At 39.4% G+C, this 16,727-nt stretch overlaps 1 protein-coding gene across 2 annotated transcripts; it reads left to right on the top strand.

Moving 5' to 3' along the window:
- The first annotated feature begins 1,178 nt into the window (after positions 1–1,178).
- ANGEL2 (angel homolog 2 (Drosophila)) lies at positions 1,179–15,971 on the top strand. Of its 2 annotated transcripts, none has more exons than XM_009582722.1 (8): positions 1,179–1,611; positions 3,777–4,030; positions 6,379–6,448; positions 8,188–8,609; positions 9,626–9,752; positions 10,427–10,487; positions 12,417–12,580; positions 15,467–15,971. In XM_009582722.1, the coding sequence occupies exons 1-8, from the start codon at positions 1,185–1,187 to the stop codon at positions 15,619–15,621; spliced, it is 1,680 nt and encodes a 559-aa protein (XP_009581017.1). In that variant the 5' UTR covers positions 1,179–1,184; the 3' UTR covers positions 15,622–15,971. The 2 variants fall into 2 exon arrangements, with proteins under 2 accessions (XP_009581017.1, XP_009581018.1); XM_009582723.1 differs by having other exon boundaries at positions 1,389–1,503.
- The last annotated feature ends 756 nt before the right edge of the window (positions 15,972–16,727 follow it).

Raw genomic sequence — 16,727 nt, 5'->3', positions numbered from 1 at the left:
TGGGTGATGGACAGTCTCTTGTTTTAAATACCCGCCATGAGCCAGAGCAGGGCCGCGGTAAACAAAACACAGCGCGGTCGTGGAGTTTTCCTTCGCCGGGTGTAGGTGGTTGTGGGGAGGTACTCGCCTGGGGCTGGGCTTTTAGGAAAGGAGCCTTTCTCGGCGCTTTTTCGTAAAACAGGTGTTTCAGGGGGCTTGGCAAAGGAGAGGCGCCTCTTCCTCTGGGCTGCACCGTAGTGCCGTGGTGCCCTGGGGCGTGTTCTCCTTATGTGTCTGTCGAGCTACTGGTGCGTTGTCGTGGTGGAAACTGCTGCTTCAGGACAAGCTGGTTTTGCTGAAAGTTGTGTTTATTCGCTAGGCTTATTCGCTAGGCTGAATGGCAGCTAGGAGGTTCTCACTCTAGTTCAACTTCAGGCATACCAAGCATTGATGTCTTTTGCTTGTAAGCTCAAAACGTGCCTTCTTACTTAAACAGTGAGAAAGCTGAGACACATTGATGTCACTCAGCCTTCCTTCCTGCATTTTTGTTGAGACTCAGATTTTTTTTTTTTTGAAAAAGGAAAAAAACACCTTATTTTCATGGCTTTCATCACTAAGCTGCAGTTTTCGCAGCTGGAAAACAAATAAGAATACAAATTTACTCTATAAACTCGTGCCAGAGATGGCATGAGAGTTAGTACCTCTGTTTCCCTGTCTTGTTGGCATTGTGGTTTGAGCCAAGTCAATGGCTTTTTAAACAAATTTCTGACTGCTTGAAGGAAAGTGGTTTTCTGATTCCTTTCAAATAGCCTTATTATAAAGTTAACACAGCATGCAAAAATGACCTTTTGTCATTCCACTGAGCACTTGAAAGATCTGATCTTTGAATTCAACAAGGCAGAAAATAAATTGTAAATAGTTATTCAGATGGATAGAATTTGGAAATTAAATGTCATTTGTAAATCTGAAGGGAAAAAAAGATACAAGATCGCTTTGTAAAGTTCAACTTTGCATATCATTTAGATAAAGGTTTAAATATCTTGTATGTATCTGAAAAGGTTTGAATATCTTGTACATGTTAACTTGTAGAGAAAGAATATCTTGTATAACTCACGACCAGGATGACTTGCATCTACAGTCTTCCACAGGCGGATGTAGGTGTGTGTGTAAGTTATGAAACCTGTGCTTTCTTTGGTAGAAACTCCATGCTGCCCCGTCACATGCAGAGGCTGGGCAGAGACTGGATTGCCCATTGGAATGGTTCTCAGATACTTGCCTTGAACAGCCCAGTTTCCAGCTGTATGAGATGGGCCAGACAGTATCCCTGGGCCTCGTTTCCACTTCCCGTTCCATCTGATTTCTCAGCAAACTGGAGACTCCCGCCATTTTTCGGACCTTGGAGACAATTTCAGAACTCTAATTGGCAGCTTGATAACTTCACGCAAAGTTCTTGCTTTCACCTACCTAACCCCAGTATGAAATCTGAGGGAGAAGAACCATTGATAAAGAAGAGAAGACTCAGTGGCCAGCATGATACTTCAACTCCTGAAGAAGAAACAAACTTCTCTAATCAGAAGGAAGCATTGTGTCTTTCTGTAGGACAGAATGAAGAAAAACATAGCAGCAAGAAAGGTAAAAGATGCTCTTTGCTCATTTTCCTTGTTTATTTGTAACACTAAACACATCCAACAAGTTATAAGCAATATTGCCTGCACCTTTTGAGTTATTGTTTTTCTTGGCACCTCTCTCAAGAAAACATCTGTCTTAAAAATGTTACAGTTTTGTAATGCTGTTTAGTCTGTAAACTTGTATTTTGTGCTGTCAAACAGTCTGCCAGAACTAGGTTCACTGTGCTTGGTGGTAGAACACAGTCAATTATGCGAGGGATTGCCCAGCTGGGGAGTCCTGAGCTTGGCTCAGACAACTCTCTCTCAGGTATCTGTTGCCAGATCAGATCTGTTAACTTAGGAACTCTTTTAAAGCAAAAAGATTTAGCTAACTTGCTGAAGGGCTGAGCTGGGCTGGCAGTTGCATAGCTTCATTCCTTGTATTGCACCTGAGCTCATAAGCCCTGCTGGACCTGAATTGGCTTCTTTCCGAGCCAGTTGAGTTAACTGTGACCTAGATAACTGAGAATTAATGGACTAAGATTTAATGGTGTTTGCTTCCAGTGTGATTGTGTGGTTTTGTTTTTACAACTGTATTCTGTCACTGGCATGTTAGCAAGTTTTGTGTCAGACCATGACTGGCAGAGCAAACAGCAAATGCGCTTATTCAGATAAATACAATAAGAAGTGCAAAGATACCTACCCAACTTGGTAACAGACTTTCATGAAACTTGGAAGTGTCTGCTTCAGCTTATTACAGATATAATCTTCTATATAGCATCCAAATGTTTTACTGAGTATTGTGGATATTTACAGTTTTGTCTACTGTGAAACAGATAGAGGGGCACAGTCAAAATTGGCCCCCTCTTGCATAAATCAATTCCCTAACAAAACAAACTGGAAGGGCAACAGATGCCATCAGCACCCCAAAGGGATTTTTGGACACAAATATCCGCAAGGCTTAGAAACATCATCTCCATCTTCAGGAGCTGAAGGGAGGGAGTTTGCTTTGTGCCTTTATTGTTGAGTCCTCTCTCAACCCCATTAGGAAGTACATTTTGACATACCTTTATCTCGGAGAGTAGTTAGCATTGTGGTCCTTCCTAGTTATCTTTTGTGCGCATATTTTAAGGTGACAGTAATTAAAGATACCTGCTGAGGAGCAATGTGGCCTCTCTCCCACTATAGAAACAGTACTTGAAGTCTTGCTGTATTCATTGCAAATACTAGATAAAGTGCTGACTAATGTAAGCACAGTGATGAAATTTACTACCCAAATAGGGTAGATACTAGCAGTTATAGCTGCAGGCTGCCACAGTTGATAGCACAGATAGCTGGACCTCAGCATGCTCTCAGATGAGTTGGAACATAGCAGAAAGGCATCTTTCTTCATGAGTTTTGTAAGTGGAGAAATACATATCTGAAAAATAATTGGATGCTTAATGATGGGCAGATATATTATTATAAACTTTCATATAATGATACTAATAATAAGTATGAAACTAGGAATGGCAGAAAGGCACAGTAAGCCTTTTCAGAAGTTCTTGGTAATTCTGAAGCTTATTAATTTTTTAATTTCTCAACCTCACTGAGGAGAAATCAGGTTCATCATCTGTTTTGGGGTCCCTGTAATGGATGCTGTTGCAGCTTGTGGCTGAGTTTGTCAGACTGTACACAGAGGTTAGAGGTGAACCCTTTGTTTGATTCCTAACCATTTGTTAGTCATGGATAGAGGGATCAGCGAGATGCCCATATGCTGCTCTAAAGCGTGTATCCAGACATACCCCACCTCCACTGAGGAGGTAGTGGCAGAAGGTAGCGTTAAGACTATGTCAACAGACTGGATTTGGCTTACCAGTTTGACAGCCTTTCTACAGGGAGCAGGGTGGTGTAGTCTGACTGCAACGATTTCCTTGGAACATGCCAGTTTCCTAATTTCAAAGCAGTTTGAAATCCAGGGCATATAATGGTTTTGTGCTGTGTTTTGGGGTTTGTTTTGTTTTTTACTGATGCTTATATAAAGTTAATCTTAAACAGGGAGTCTAAATCGCTGCTAATCAAGTGAGCTTTTAGAATTCCTTAAGCAATTTGAAAGACAACTAGTTGTCAGTAGAATGATTTCTAAGAGCAGTAAGTAAGAAGCCATATGGTGTATTACATAACTTTTTCTGCTTCATGTGCTTTTAACAGGAACCGTCAAAAGACACTGGGAATATTTCTGTCAGCACAGTAGAACAATGAAAATCTGTGAAAATAAAGAAACTGAACAAAGCAATATAGAAAGTGAGGCAAAATTTGATTTTACAATCATGTCCTACAATATCCTCTCACAGAATTTGTTAGAAGGTAACTCCCACCTGTACAAACACTGCAGGCAACGATTGTTAATCTGGACGTACAGATTTCCCAACATTCTACAAGAAATCAAACAGCTGGATGCAGATGTGAGTAGAAAATGAGCATATGGATATTTCTTAAGAACTGATAAACTGGAATAGCAAATTCTTGCTGTTCTTTATTTTGATAGGTGGGCTGTCTAGTGAATCCAACTGAGCTTTTAGTTATGTCATGCTTAACAGTAGTTTTGATTTATGCTTATGCAATTAGTGTATTCTGTGCGATCTGAACTTAGAGCAAAGGCAAACTCTACAGTGCATATTACTCATAGTTGCCTTTTTTTGTCCATAGCTTCATGGAATGGTCTTTTTGACATGATTTTGATGTTCTGCTGATACACGCATTGAACATAAGCTATACTTACATAGGCCAAAGGTCCACCTAGTCTAGTGTCATGTTTGTAACAGTAGCTAATGATAGATGCTTAGAGTAGGAGAACAGGGCACCTTCCTCCAGGATAGTCTTAGCTTCTGGGACTGTACAGTTTAGGAAGCTCCAGAGCTGGAGGCTCTCTCTTTAATTGTGCCATAAGTTATTTAGTGCAAAGGATGTGCAAGATTGAATAGTTGGTCATTATTCGCAAACACTTAATCTTGCACGCCAGGCTTTTGTGGAGGAGAAATAGCATGCATGCACACAGAAGGGTCAAATTAAGGCAACCTCCAGGACTGGCGTTTTCTAACTTCCAGGTGTGTGACTTTGACTTCATATTTGTTTAGGTAATAGTTACACCAACTGTCTGTATACTCAGTGAATCAAAAGTCCCTTTGTAAAATCTGGCTGCTAATCCTTCAGAACCATTTGTTAGACCAGGAGAACTTGTAATTGTGTCTGAATCCTTTATTTGGAAAGCAGACTCAAATGTTTTACTTTTTTGATTGTATGAGGACTGCAGTAATAAGACTTGCTATGTGGATCTCCATTTTCTTGAGATTAATGTTCAAGGTTGAGAGAAAGATGCAGGTGTTAGTAGCATTCGTGTAAGAGATTGATCCTCTCAGATGTTCATTTCTCTCTTCATCTGGTACTCTGCACCATTTGACTTGTTCACAAGCTTGTTGTTCTTTACTGAGCCGTAACTCTGAACTTCTGTTTATATTGGGGTCTGAAAAAATACCTTACCATGTTCTTGGTTGGTTGTGGGGTTTTTTGTTTGTTTGTGAGGACACTTAACACTTATCGTTAATCTTAATCAGGAAGTCAAGTCAGTAGACTTCTTGCTTCAGTCATTGTTCAGGCCAATAAAAGTTTGGTGACAGACTCCAACCTCTTTGTGTCAGAAAACATTATTGAAAAAAATCAAAGTAGTTGTATTAGGGAAGCCACAGAAAAACTGCCTTGTACCATTTGAAAAATGCAGTTACGTTAGTACGTAGCCAGGAAGCTGGAAATTGAAGTCCCCTTCAAGCTCTTCCTTTCTTCCTCATAAATTTATACATACTGTGTATGTATCTTTACAGCGAGATACATTAGTGGGCTTTCTGGGAGGAGCATTGGGCAGAGGGACACTCTGGTGAGGATCTGCCTGGTGCTATTAGTGCTAACAGACAGTTCTCCAGCGTGGAAGGGCTGGAGCCAAAGCCAGCCCCTAGCAGAGAGCAGTTCAGTTCAGGGTACTTGCTGAGGTCTGCATTGAGTCATGACGAGCAGCTGCTCACAGACCCTAGCAGATGCAGGTGCCCTTTGTGCAGAGGAAGTTCTTGCTAAAGGATGTAGACTTTTAACTGATTCATTGTTTTGAACTGTAACCTTAAAGTGAAGCAAAGACTTCAGAATATTCCTTGAGATTTGGTTCTCCTTTGAGACCTTGAATGAGCTAGGGTCAGCTGGGTAAGTGAAGTCTGTTGCTGCATTCAGCAGGCAGCGCTAACTCATTACCCTTCAGGAACTCAGTCCTTCGTCAGAGTCCCAGGGTGTTTGTAAATTTGTGTGTTACTGCAGTGTGCAGGGAGAAGGCTCCAAGATGCCCAGAACTCTCTTAATAGAGTATTTTGAGGTTGATCTTTGTTTCAGGTTGTTGTAATACAGAAACTTGTCGTCCACGTTGTCATTAATGAAAAGTGTGCCCTTGGCCTCTTCATCCCACTGCTCTGGCATTTAGCCCTCTCCTAAACTGCTGAGAATGTATTAGCAGGTCACTATTTTGATTAAATTTAATTTCACATCTGAAAATGTATGTCTGTCTGAGAAAGGGTGGGAGGAATTGGGCCCTCTTCACAATCTTAAAGAGGATTTTCTATAGGAGAGTGAATCCTTTTGTGGGATTATGGAAGCAAAAGTCTGAATATTTTTTTGTTGTTGTTTTTATACCTATATAGACTGGCCAACAGAGATATGATATGGTTATATTTTGATGTACTTACTAACATCTTTTAATTATAAACTTCTGCCTTAGGTACTTTGTTTACAAGAAGTCCAAGAAGACCACTATCGAACAGAGATCAAGTCAAGTTTGGAATCCCTGGGTATGATGAAACTCTTACGACCAATACATTGTCTTTTCCCCTGCCCCAGTACTATTTTCCTCAAAAAAACTTTTAGATTATAGAATCAGTCTCCTGCCATCCCATGCAGCAATGTTGTGTACCCCCTTTTACAAATTCATCAAGTACTCTCTTGAAACTACATTAGTGTTTTCTACTGGTATTCCAGTTGGATAGCTTTTCTAGGGTATGTTTTTTCTGGCTTGAAACCTTCCAAATTATCAGCACTAAATTTTTATCCGTGGTCAGTTTATATTCATTAGTTTTTATACTAGTATTGTCAGTCAGCCTAAATAGCACTGTCTTACTGCTGTCCCGTGTAAATTTATGGTAAGGAACATGCTGTTAGGGGTGTGATTCCATGGTGGTTTAAAGTGATCTAAATCTTTTGTGCCGTACACCTGCTTCTAGTCCCAGGGCCCCGCTGTCTTTCTGGCACTGGTACTTGTCTGATGCCAGGAGGAGCCAGTTCAAGGAGCAGCACTGGACTGATACTTTTTTCTTTCTTGGTTAGTTGGTGATAGTCTAGCTCCCAGAATTGAGTGTTTGTAAAGAAAGTAGAGTAACAGCAGTACTGATTTAAATCCACTTGGAATGTGAAACAACACTGTAAGGCCAGGCTTGTGTGGGCAACTGGGCTTCCTTCTGCTATACATGAGGATCTGGAGCTTGCTGTAGCTCTTCCTCTTCCCCTCCCTACTCCCAGATGCATGTCCTGCCCCTTCTCCTGGGCTAGTTCTCATGCTCACTAGACCTATACCGTGGTGAAATCCACCAGTCCAGCAGAATGCTATCCAAATGCTAATTTTATTTTCCTGGATTAGTTTTCTGTTGGCTTACTGAGTTAACAGTAAGTGCCACAACTAGTGGCAGGAGCACATGGCCTGGAGCTGGGAGAGAGGAGTGGGAATCCCCTGTTCCAGCATTGGTGTGAGCTCGGAGGTCAACTCACTCCACTTCATGGGGCTGTACTTCCTGAATTCATATGGCATAGGCTGGGCAGAGAAGCATTTTAAAATGGCAAAAACTAGATACTGTTTCAAGATCATTATTTTTTTCTTGCATAGGTGAGGTCTCATTAAATTCTGCTTTTCACCTTTACATAAAATAAAGAACTTGGCAAATTACTATTTTCAGGTGGACTTGTTTGAACTCTGATACTGTCGTTTGATAAGTGTCTCAGTTTCCCTGTTGAAAGCTTGTCTCTGGCTGCTAACTGGATAATTACATAATTGTGTAAATATGTTTGAGACCTTTGTTCTATGAATCATTTTAGACATTGATTTATGACTTACAGTGATTATTGCTTGTGATTGGAATGCTTCACTGGTATTATTCATAAACCATTGTGGTAACATCCAGAAAAAAACATCAGTACCCAAGTCCACTTTTATGTGACTTGTGGGGGTTTTTTGTTGGTTTGGTTTGGGTTTTCTTCCATACGAGGAGAGAAGAACGTGCCTGGTATCTTAAACTATGTAGATGCTTACAGATCACAAAAGGTACTAGACCAGGTTTCCTGTAGTATCTAAACTGAAGCTAGACAGGACAGAGCGTCTCTTGTGTTCACTTTTCTATGTGAACTTTACATAGTCTTTGGTACTTCAGACTGGGTGTGGACTGCCGTGTGAGAAAAGTAGCGTGAGGCTTTTCTAATTTAAAAAAAAAAAAATCTCTATTTATACAATGGTATTTTATGTTTTTAATTGCCTTTCTTGCAGGGTATCACTGTGAGTATAAAATGAGGACAGGAAGAAAACCTGATGGCTGTGCTATTTGCTTCAAAACTTCCAAATTTAGCCTGATCTCATCAAACCCCGTGGAATTTTTTCGCCGTGATATTCCACTCTTGGACAGGGACAACGTTGGACTGGTGTTGCTTTTGCAGCCTAGATTTCACTGTAAAACTAATGCTGCAGTCTGCATAGCCAATACACATCTGCTGTATAACCCAAGGCGAGGGGACATCAAACTGACCCAACTTGCAATGCTTCTGGCAGAGATTGCTAGTGTTGCCCCTCAGAAGGATGGTACCTTCTGTCCAATTATCATCTGTGGTGACTTCAATTCTGTTCCTGGTTCTCCACTGTACAGATTTATAAAGGAAGGAAAGTTAAATTATGAAGGACTTGCTATAGGGAAGGTAGGCTATGCTTTTTGCTTCTCACAAAAAACCAAAAAAAAGGTTAATGCTGATTAAAGAGAAATATTTAATTGAGTGGTGCTAGCATGCCATAGCTGGGCTTGTGATTATTTCCATTGCAATACCAACCTTAGTGCCCTTTACGCAGTCTGCAAAGTGAAAGTTACTGTGGAGTTACTAAAATAAGCTTGGGTATATTAGCTGTGCCTTACAGAATGTTGTATCTGCTTCTAGCATTCTGAAAGCAAACGCTTGCAAAAAAATTAATTGTTCTTGAAAGGTAGTTGTTCACAGGATGTTTGTATCACTGTGTTTAAGTGTCACAGTCTCTAAGTAGGATAAAATACCTACTTAATCAAATGCCTACTGTGTATTCTATGGAAAGATGACCCTTATTTTAGATAAACTTTGAATTACAGTGACTAGCTTAATTGTAAATGCAAAAATGCATTAGATGCTGAACCTGAACTGTTTGAGGTCAGATGGTTTTTGTTGTAAGCTCTGGTATGTAGCTGTTGGATGTGTCAAATGCTATTTAATATAAAGTAACTGGAGTACATACAATGAGAAAATATGAAAAAATAGCCCCACTGGTGTTTGTTGCTAGTGGGTAGCTGTTTCAAGCCCCGCTTTGACTTGACTTGCTCCCAGAAGAATAAGCATCTCATGAAAACAAAGTAAGTGTCTGCTAGGGAGCTGTATATACTCAGTCCTGTTACGTTGCTAAAAGTGTTCTTTTCTTGGTAGTCTCTCAGCTTAGTGTCACAAGAACTATCTTGAAAATTTGGGTAGCTGCAAAAAAACTTCGTAAGAGTAAACAAAGGGGGTGTACATAAGGGGTGTTATTATTTTTAAAGAGATTTGACAGGCCATTAGAAAGGATTTATTCTAGGGGGCTGGGGCAGTTTTTTTTTTTTTGCTTAAAACTTTAAACTTTACAAAAAATATCTGTTCATTTCAATTTTTTTTTTTTAATCAGATTTCTCTCTGAAAAAAGCTCATGTTGTCTTTCTTAGGTTTCTGGACAAGAACAGTTTCCAAGGGGACAAAGAATCTTACCTATTCCAATTTGGCCAAAAAAATTAGGTATTTCGCAAAACTGTGTATATGAAATAAAACAGCAACAAAAAGAAGAAAATGCAGGTCAGTTTCTAGGTTGATGAATTTTGTGGTCCTTTGAAAATATCATTCAGGTAGCACTGAAAGACAGATGATCTGTTCTGGTGGGGGAAAAACAGTGAGTCTTGAGCTTGCAAAAATTCCTTGTTGGGCTCATTGAAGTGTAAAGTTATTTGTTTACATAAGCACTTGCAAATTTGAGTCTTTAGAAGATAATAGTTAGAAATTGCCACTCAGGAGCTGGTGTCTAAAATTTAAACTACTGTGTTTGCATCATGAAAGCCAGTTGTGCTGTGACTGGGAAAAGAGAGATGGAGGAATGCAGCACATGTATGTAGCATGAACCTACATTTTGCTTCAGTGTTTATGCATTATAGTGCAAACACTGTATGGAACAAGTGGGAAAAGTAAGTGATTCCTTGCTGAGTATTACTACATCTTCCGTTCACCATTTTTTCTTTGACAGAAAAAACAATTTTAAATGAATGGAACATAATTTGAGAGAGTCTTTGGAGGGGATCTTACTAATGGAGCAGAAGAATTTAATCCAGCTTTGTGGATTGTATCTTGCCTGCTGCAAAAAATAAGTGTACTTAAAAATATTTTTTTCTGTAGCTTTTCTTTTCTGTAGCTCTTCAATATTGGTCTCGCCTACATCCTATTTTTAAATGTAAATTGAATGTATTTTTATTTTGCAGGAGAAAACTTGGAAGCAGCAAAACTGGACAACACTCAGGAGATTGTAATAGGATCTGAAAAGTATGTGTTGGGGGAGGGGGGGAATGGAAGCTCTTGACTGGTTCCTAGTTTTGGGGGTTTGTTTTGTTTTTAGACCAAACTTGTATCTGATTCCGGACGTGGATACAAGATGCTCACCCAATCCAGTCTGCCCATCTGGCAAAAAGTCATCCTCCATTTAAACATGAAAAGGCTGACCAGACAGCAAAAGACTAGAACTGGAAATAATGAAGAAGTGTGTGTTCTTGCAGGAGCTTGCAGATATTATTTCAGAATGCAGAGGCGAGGTATCAGTGCTGTTTAGAGGGGACTTTCTGTCAGCTTACTAAAAGAATGCTTTTGACATTTTTTGCCACTTCTTGACATAAACAGGACATTTTGCTGTGTAATGACATTGTAGGAAAGCTGTGAACTTCAGTCCAGTTGCAGAAACCATGTTTTTCAGAGAGGAAAAAAAAAATCAACAAAAAACCCAGTGTTGTCTAGCTGCTTAAGTGTTGGCACTTCTCTTTTCACTGTTTTTGAGATACTGGTTTATGGATGCTAATAAAATCCTATAATACAATGTGAAATTGGGATAAAAGAGGGAAAGGAACCAGAAAGATCACAAAATCTTCCTTGTCAAGAGTTCTGTGGGAGAATTTAAGTTCTTTTGAGTCCCAGAAACTTGGAGTATTACAGATTTGGTACTACAACTCTTACTCGGATCAAAACATATGCTTGTTAAACTGAAGGAGGAAGCCACCACTAGACAGCTGAGCAGGAAAATGTAACTGCTTTTTGAAAGGAAGAATGTATTTGCATTTGGTAAAGGCATATAAAGTAAGGCATAGAAGAAGGAAATTGCCCTAACTGTGTATGTGTGATGTCAGGTTCCAGGTCAGCCATTTCTTATCAGAAATGAGATCTTGGTACCACTGCAGATAGTTATATTAAAACACTTGGTGATCAAAAAGCTAAGTAATGGCATTTCTGAGAAAAGAAGTAGGTAACAAGACAGGAAGCCCTATTCTACTGTGTAAATCCATAGCATGCCACGTGTTGAACACTGCTTGCAGGGCTTTTTGCCTCATCTTGAAAAGGATGTCATGTAACGAGCAGAAATTACTACCCTTCTGTGTTGTACCAGCTGGCATGTTTGTCAGTCTTCTCTAAATCAGGCAGGTGACATGCTGATTTTTTTTTTTTAATTGCTTGGTTTTTAACCAGAACACATTGCAGCTCAGGTTTAATGTGCAGCCGTGCAAGGTGAGGCAGGTGCACCTGAGGGATGGATGATTTGCAGAGCTGATGGGAGCAAATGGCTGGGAGGGAGAGAGGAGTTCTTTTGCTGAAAGGTGCGGTTCTGCAGTTTGCTTTCAAGATTGAAAAAACAGGTAAGACAAGATGGGCTGAACTGAAGAGGAATAGGCTGACAGATGATGCGGAGAGACAAAACAGGAGCCTGAGTGGAGGAATGAAGATTAGGCGTAGCCTAACTTGAAAACACTTGATAGCTTCAGTTTAGGCGAGAAAAAAAACCAAACCTAAAAATCTTAATTTCTCTGTATGCTGAAGGGCCTGGTTAGATGAGGTTATAGTTTGTTGCTTTCATATAAGCTGTTCTCATGGACGCTTCTACCCATGTGTCAGGGAGAGAGTGCTGAATGAGGACACGTGAAATCTTACAAAGTGTAGATGGAGGTGAAAGCTATGTATATTTAAAGTGTTGGTTAAGCCAGTTTTGATAGGCTCTTAAGTATCTGCCTGTTACTTGAAAAAGTTGCCTGCATTTTGCCTTCAGAAGTTTAGGCCACTAACACAAAAGGCTGTGGGATTGATTGCATGAGAGAAATGCTAGTTTGCATATCTAGATAATTCATTTTGTTTGTAACCAGGAACTATTTGGTATTTCTTCATTGCTTATTCTTTCTAGGAAAGATAAAATTCTTTTCTTTGATTCCTGTTTAGGTTGTCTTCAAAATTGCAGCACCATTTTAAATTGTCTTCAGTCTATTCTCATTACTTTCCTGAAACTGGGGTACCAGAAGTAACGACTTGTCACTCCCGAAGTGCTGTCACTGTGGATTATATTTTCTATTCTGCCGCAAATGATGATACTGCTGCCCAGCCAGGTAAAGAAACTTTTAATTATTTTTCACAAATGCTAAATGGGAACATTTGGATGCTGTTCTAAGGGAAATATAGTGATAATTTAATCCATATGAAGTACCTCAGAGGTTTGTGGTGGTGCTTTGAATGTCACGTGGCTGGCCTTGTCGACTCACCACAGTTGGACTTGTAGTGCCACACAGGGCACACTTTGTCACCTAACTGAACGTTCCTGTAGTTGCCATCTCAGCATGGAGACAAGAACTGAGGCTACAGAAAAGCAGCAATGTAAGTAGCACTTGAGAAATGCTGCTGTCAGTAACTCATGCATGGGACCTTAGCGGCCGGGCCTACAACAAAGCAGTATTTCCAATCATCTAATCAACAAATTTATGAGCGGCAATTTATGATGTGCATTAAAACTGATAAATGAACTGTTTCTTACAAAGTTCCTTTTCAGATGGTCTTGATGTAGTGTCTGTCAAGTAAATGACCTCTGCAGCCTTTGCTCTGAGATTACTCACCTGCACATGCCCAGTTGTCACTCTCTTGATTGCAGTTGCAGCTAAAACTCACCAGATGGTGCAAGAAAGACACAGTACCTCTGCGGGTGTATTTCTTGCTGGGTAACACAGTGCTATCCTTTACTGCATTTGTGCTACCGTGGAGACTTCTGAGCAGTGCGCTTTCTGTGTCATCATTAGTTCTGTGTTTTATGCCATCGTCAAAGGTCATTGCACAGTGCAGTGCTATCAGATAAATGACTCTGCACAACTCAGAACAATTTTCTGCTCCCACTGTAGATTGCAACTGATTTTTATAAATTAACATTGTTTTCAGTATGTGAAATGGAAATACCACCTTCATCTCTCATACCTTGAGACTAGGTTGTTAAAATTCATTGAGTCAATGCCAAAAGTCTCATTTGTCATAATATGCACAATAAATGCTATCTTTGTGTAAAATATCAAATACAAAAGCTTCACAATACAGAAATAAAAGCTTTGACTGAAAAACTAGGATATGAGAAGTATCTCAATGACTTCTGAATGTTGTGTGATTTAACGAGTGCTGTGTGATTTCAGAGTGCACCCCTGTGCAAAATTTAATCTTAATTCACCTACTTATATATTTTGTTGCACTGTCATTGTCCCAGCAGAGCTATAGCACTTTTTTCTTTCTGCATGTGTTTTTCAAATAGATTCTTCACCCCACATCAGAGTACAGAATAGGACGAAACTTGAATTCTCCAAGTAGTATAAACTGGTGTAGTTTTTATTCATTAGTTCTTAGAAACTAAGTAATAGTCTGGATTTTCAGTTTTCTGATGACCTGGGTCTCTGTGTTAAAAGTTGTCAAAGTCTGAACAAGTAAGTATTAAATATGATCTAGGCTGACTGATCACTTTTTTCCATTTAAAGGGTTTGTTTGTTTGGATTTTTTAAGTTTTCGTGCTTTAGTCTGTGTGATGCTTAGCCAAGTATTTGGTTCGGTATTCAGGATTTGCTGTGAAAGCAGGGTTAAGTATCTGCCTGAGTCCTGCAGGACTCAATTTTGCTGGTTCCAGAGTGCTCTGAGCTGACATGAATCACTGCATGCAGACCAAGCTCTCTGTAGCAACAAACTGCCCCTTTGTAGACATGCAGGTGCTGTGCCAAATGATAAATTTGGCTCAAGAGCTGGGCAGACGTGTGCTCTAGAGCTACCGAGACATCTTTGCAGTAAAAAAAAAAGCTTTTCTTCAGAGCAGCAGTAAGCAGCTGCTGGGTTGTTAGGGAACTGGAAAGCTGGCAGGTGGCAAAGGAGTGAAGCTGTTGAACTATCCAAGGAGTTTAACAGTTGCTGGATAATCCTTTAAAATACGCCTGCTGGTAAGCCAGTACCAGGTTCAGCCAGGAAGTTCTGAAGTTGCTGATCACTTTCATACAGAAAATATTTTTGTCAAAGTTAACAACTGCCGTTTGTGCTGAAAGCACTCAACCTGCTCCGAATCATCTGTGCTCTGAAAGCAGTAGCTAGGGTTGCTAAATAGTTGTCTCACTCCAGTAGATAGCTCAAGAAGTCTAAAAGTTTTTGACATCATCATGGAAGGATCTCAGTTTAATTCTCAACTGAATTTCTTTGCTTGTTACTCTTCGCTGATGATGATTTTCTGTTTTGTTTGTTTGGTTTTTTTAATGAGGACACAAATATTTTAAGTATAGTGTAATAATAAAGTGTAATAATAGCAAGGCTGTGAGTCATCTTCCCCACTTCCGTGAGCAATGTGGTGTTTCGTGTGTGTGTGTGGTGGGGGATTTTTTGTTTGGTTGGTTTTTGGTTTTGTTTTGTTTGTTTTTAGGTGATTATAGGAATAGGTAGCAGGAAGTAATGGAGGAAGATGCCTTTCTTACGCGGAACAGTTAGGAAGGGAAATGCCAGAAGGCTTTCATCCTTATGAGCAAGAGTTTCTGGATGACTTCCCTGCTGGAGAACTGTGTGCTTGAGGATACAGAAATAAAACGTTATGTGAACCAGTAACTCTCAAAAGATGCTTAATTTTGCAAGTGTCAGCTCTGTTTAGCAATGCTGTTGTGGTAGAGTATGGGATTGGATTGTGTGAGGCTTTTTCAGGGGAGTTACAATGAACAAATAAATCCCTTTCCCTTTCTACCTCAGTTTATCCCTCCACAAAATGGAGGGGTAGTGTCTTTCTGAGTACTTTGAGCTCTACTGATTGTAAGTTCTACTGTGAGAGTAACAGTAGAAGAATTTCTGAACTACCTTATTGGTGATTTTGAATGGAACAATAATGACTTCAGAATATTTCTGCCATATTGTTTTCCTCCTTCTGCATACGTATGAATGTGTGACTTTTAGGCCCACACTGATGAACATTTCCACTTTTTTTTTCTTTTTTTTTAAACCAGGAGCAGAGGATTCTTTTCATGGAGGTCTGAAACTTCTTGGCAGGCTGGCGCTTTTAACAGAGAAAGATCTTTGGACTGTTAATGGTCTTCCCAATGAAAATAACTCTTCTGACCACCTGCCATTGCTAGCAGAGTTCAGGCTTATTGAACGGTAATATCCAAAGGACTTTTTGTGTTGGTAAAGTTACCTTCACCTTCTCTCTTCATGTGATTATTATTATTTTTTTAAAGGTTAATTCAAGCACTGCTGGTCCGGTTTAAATAAGCTTGCATGCATGCTGATTTGTTAGTGTTGTGTAAAGTAGACTTTTTAAAGATACTTTTTTTTAAAAAAAAATGTTTAAATTACTTTATGAAGTCTTTAAGGAAAAAAGAAAAGATTTTACATTAGCTTCCTCTTTGATAATGGAAAACATCTGTGCCATTCTCAAAATGGCGTTATTTTTCATGGAGATGCTGTAAATGGTTTTTATTGTAAATCATAGTAAAACTGATTATTCTCTGAGAACTGTGTGCTTCTTTGAGTAAAGGAGAGTGAGTTTGTGTGCATGCCACACTTTATAATGAGCTGAAAGTAACGTTTTACTACAAAGTTGCTCTGTAGACACTTTTATCTAAATACTTCTGCAAAGGAATTTCCTCAGTTACCTAGAGTGTAGTCAGTGCAGAGGTGCAAGATTGGACTTCCAAAGGAAGAAGATAGCTTTGCAGTAAGGCAAATATTTATGTTCTAAAAAGTTACTACTTTAACTTCTAAAAGCTTAAATATAGGTAGCATAAAATATCTGAAATAAAACCAAGTTTAATGAGCATGAAAACTTATAGGATTGATGTACTGGGGAGGGGGGGAATCAGTCCTTGACATCTTGAGGCTTCATATATATTGAACAATTGGAGGAAGTTTTTTTTTTTTCCATTTAGTTATTAAAAATGTCAAGTTGTATATTGAAAGTACAGATCCTGAGGTATTAAATGAGCAAGACTTTATATTTACTCTCATAATGCACTGATAAACATTCTGTGGAAAATACGATCTACAAAACAAAACAAAGACTGCCCGAATAGGAAACTTGCAGGGAGACAGGGGGGCTGGAAACAGGTCTTGTAACTTGGTCGAGCTACATATGGATATGTATGTAAAACTGACTTAAAAGTAACAAAGAATTGTCTTTCAGTGTAGTGCTGGAAAACCTGCACCCATGTTCCTGAAATCACATTCAGATGCATTTGTCTCCCAGAAACATTTGTTTGTTCTTCTCTG

This window comes from Fulmarus glacialis, unplaced genomic scaffold (genome assembly GCF_000690835.1).
Source record: "Fulmarus glacialis isolate BGI_N327 unplaced genomic scaffold, ASM69083v1 scaffold4828, whole genome shotgun sequence".
Taxonomy (NCBI): domain Eukaryota; kingdom Metazoa; phylum Chordata; class Aves; order Procellariiformes; family Procellariidae; genus Fulmarus; species Fulmarus glacialis.
This window is presented reverse-complemented; position numbering and strand designations above follow the sequence as displayed.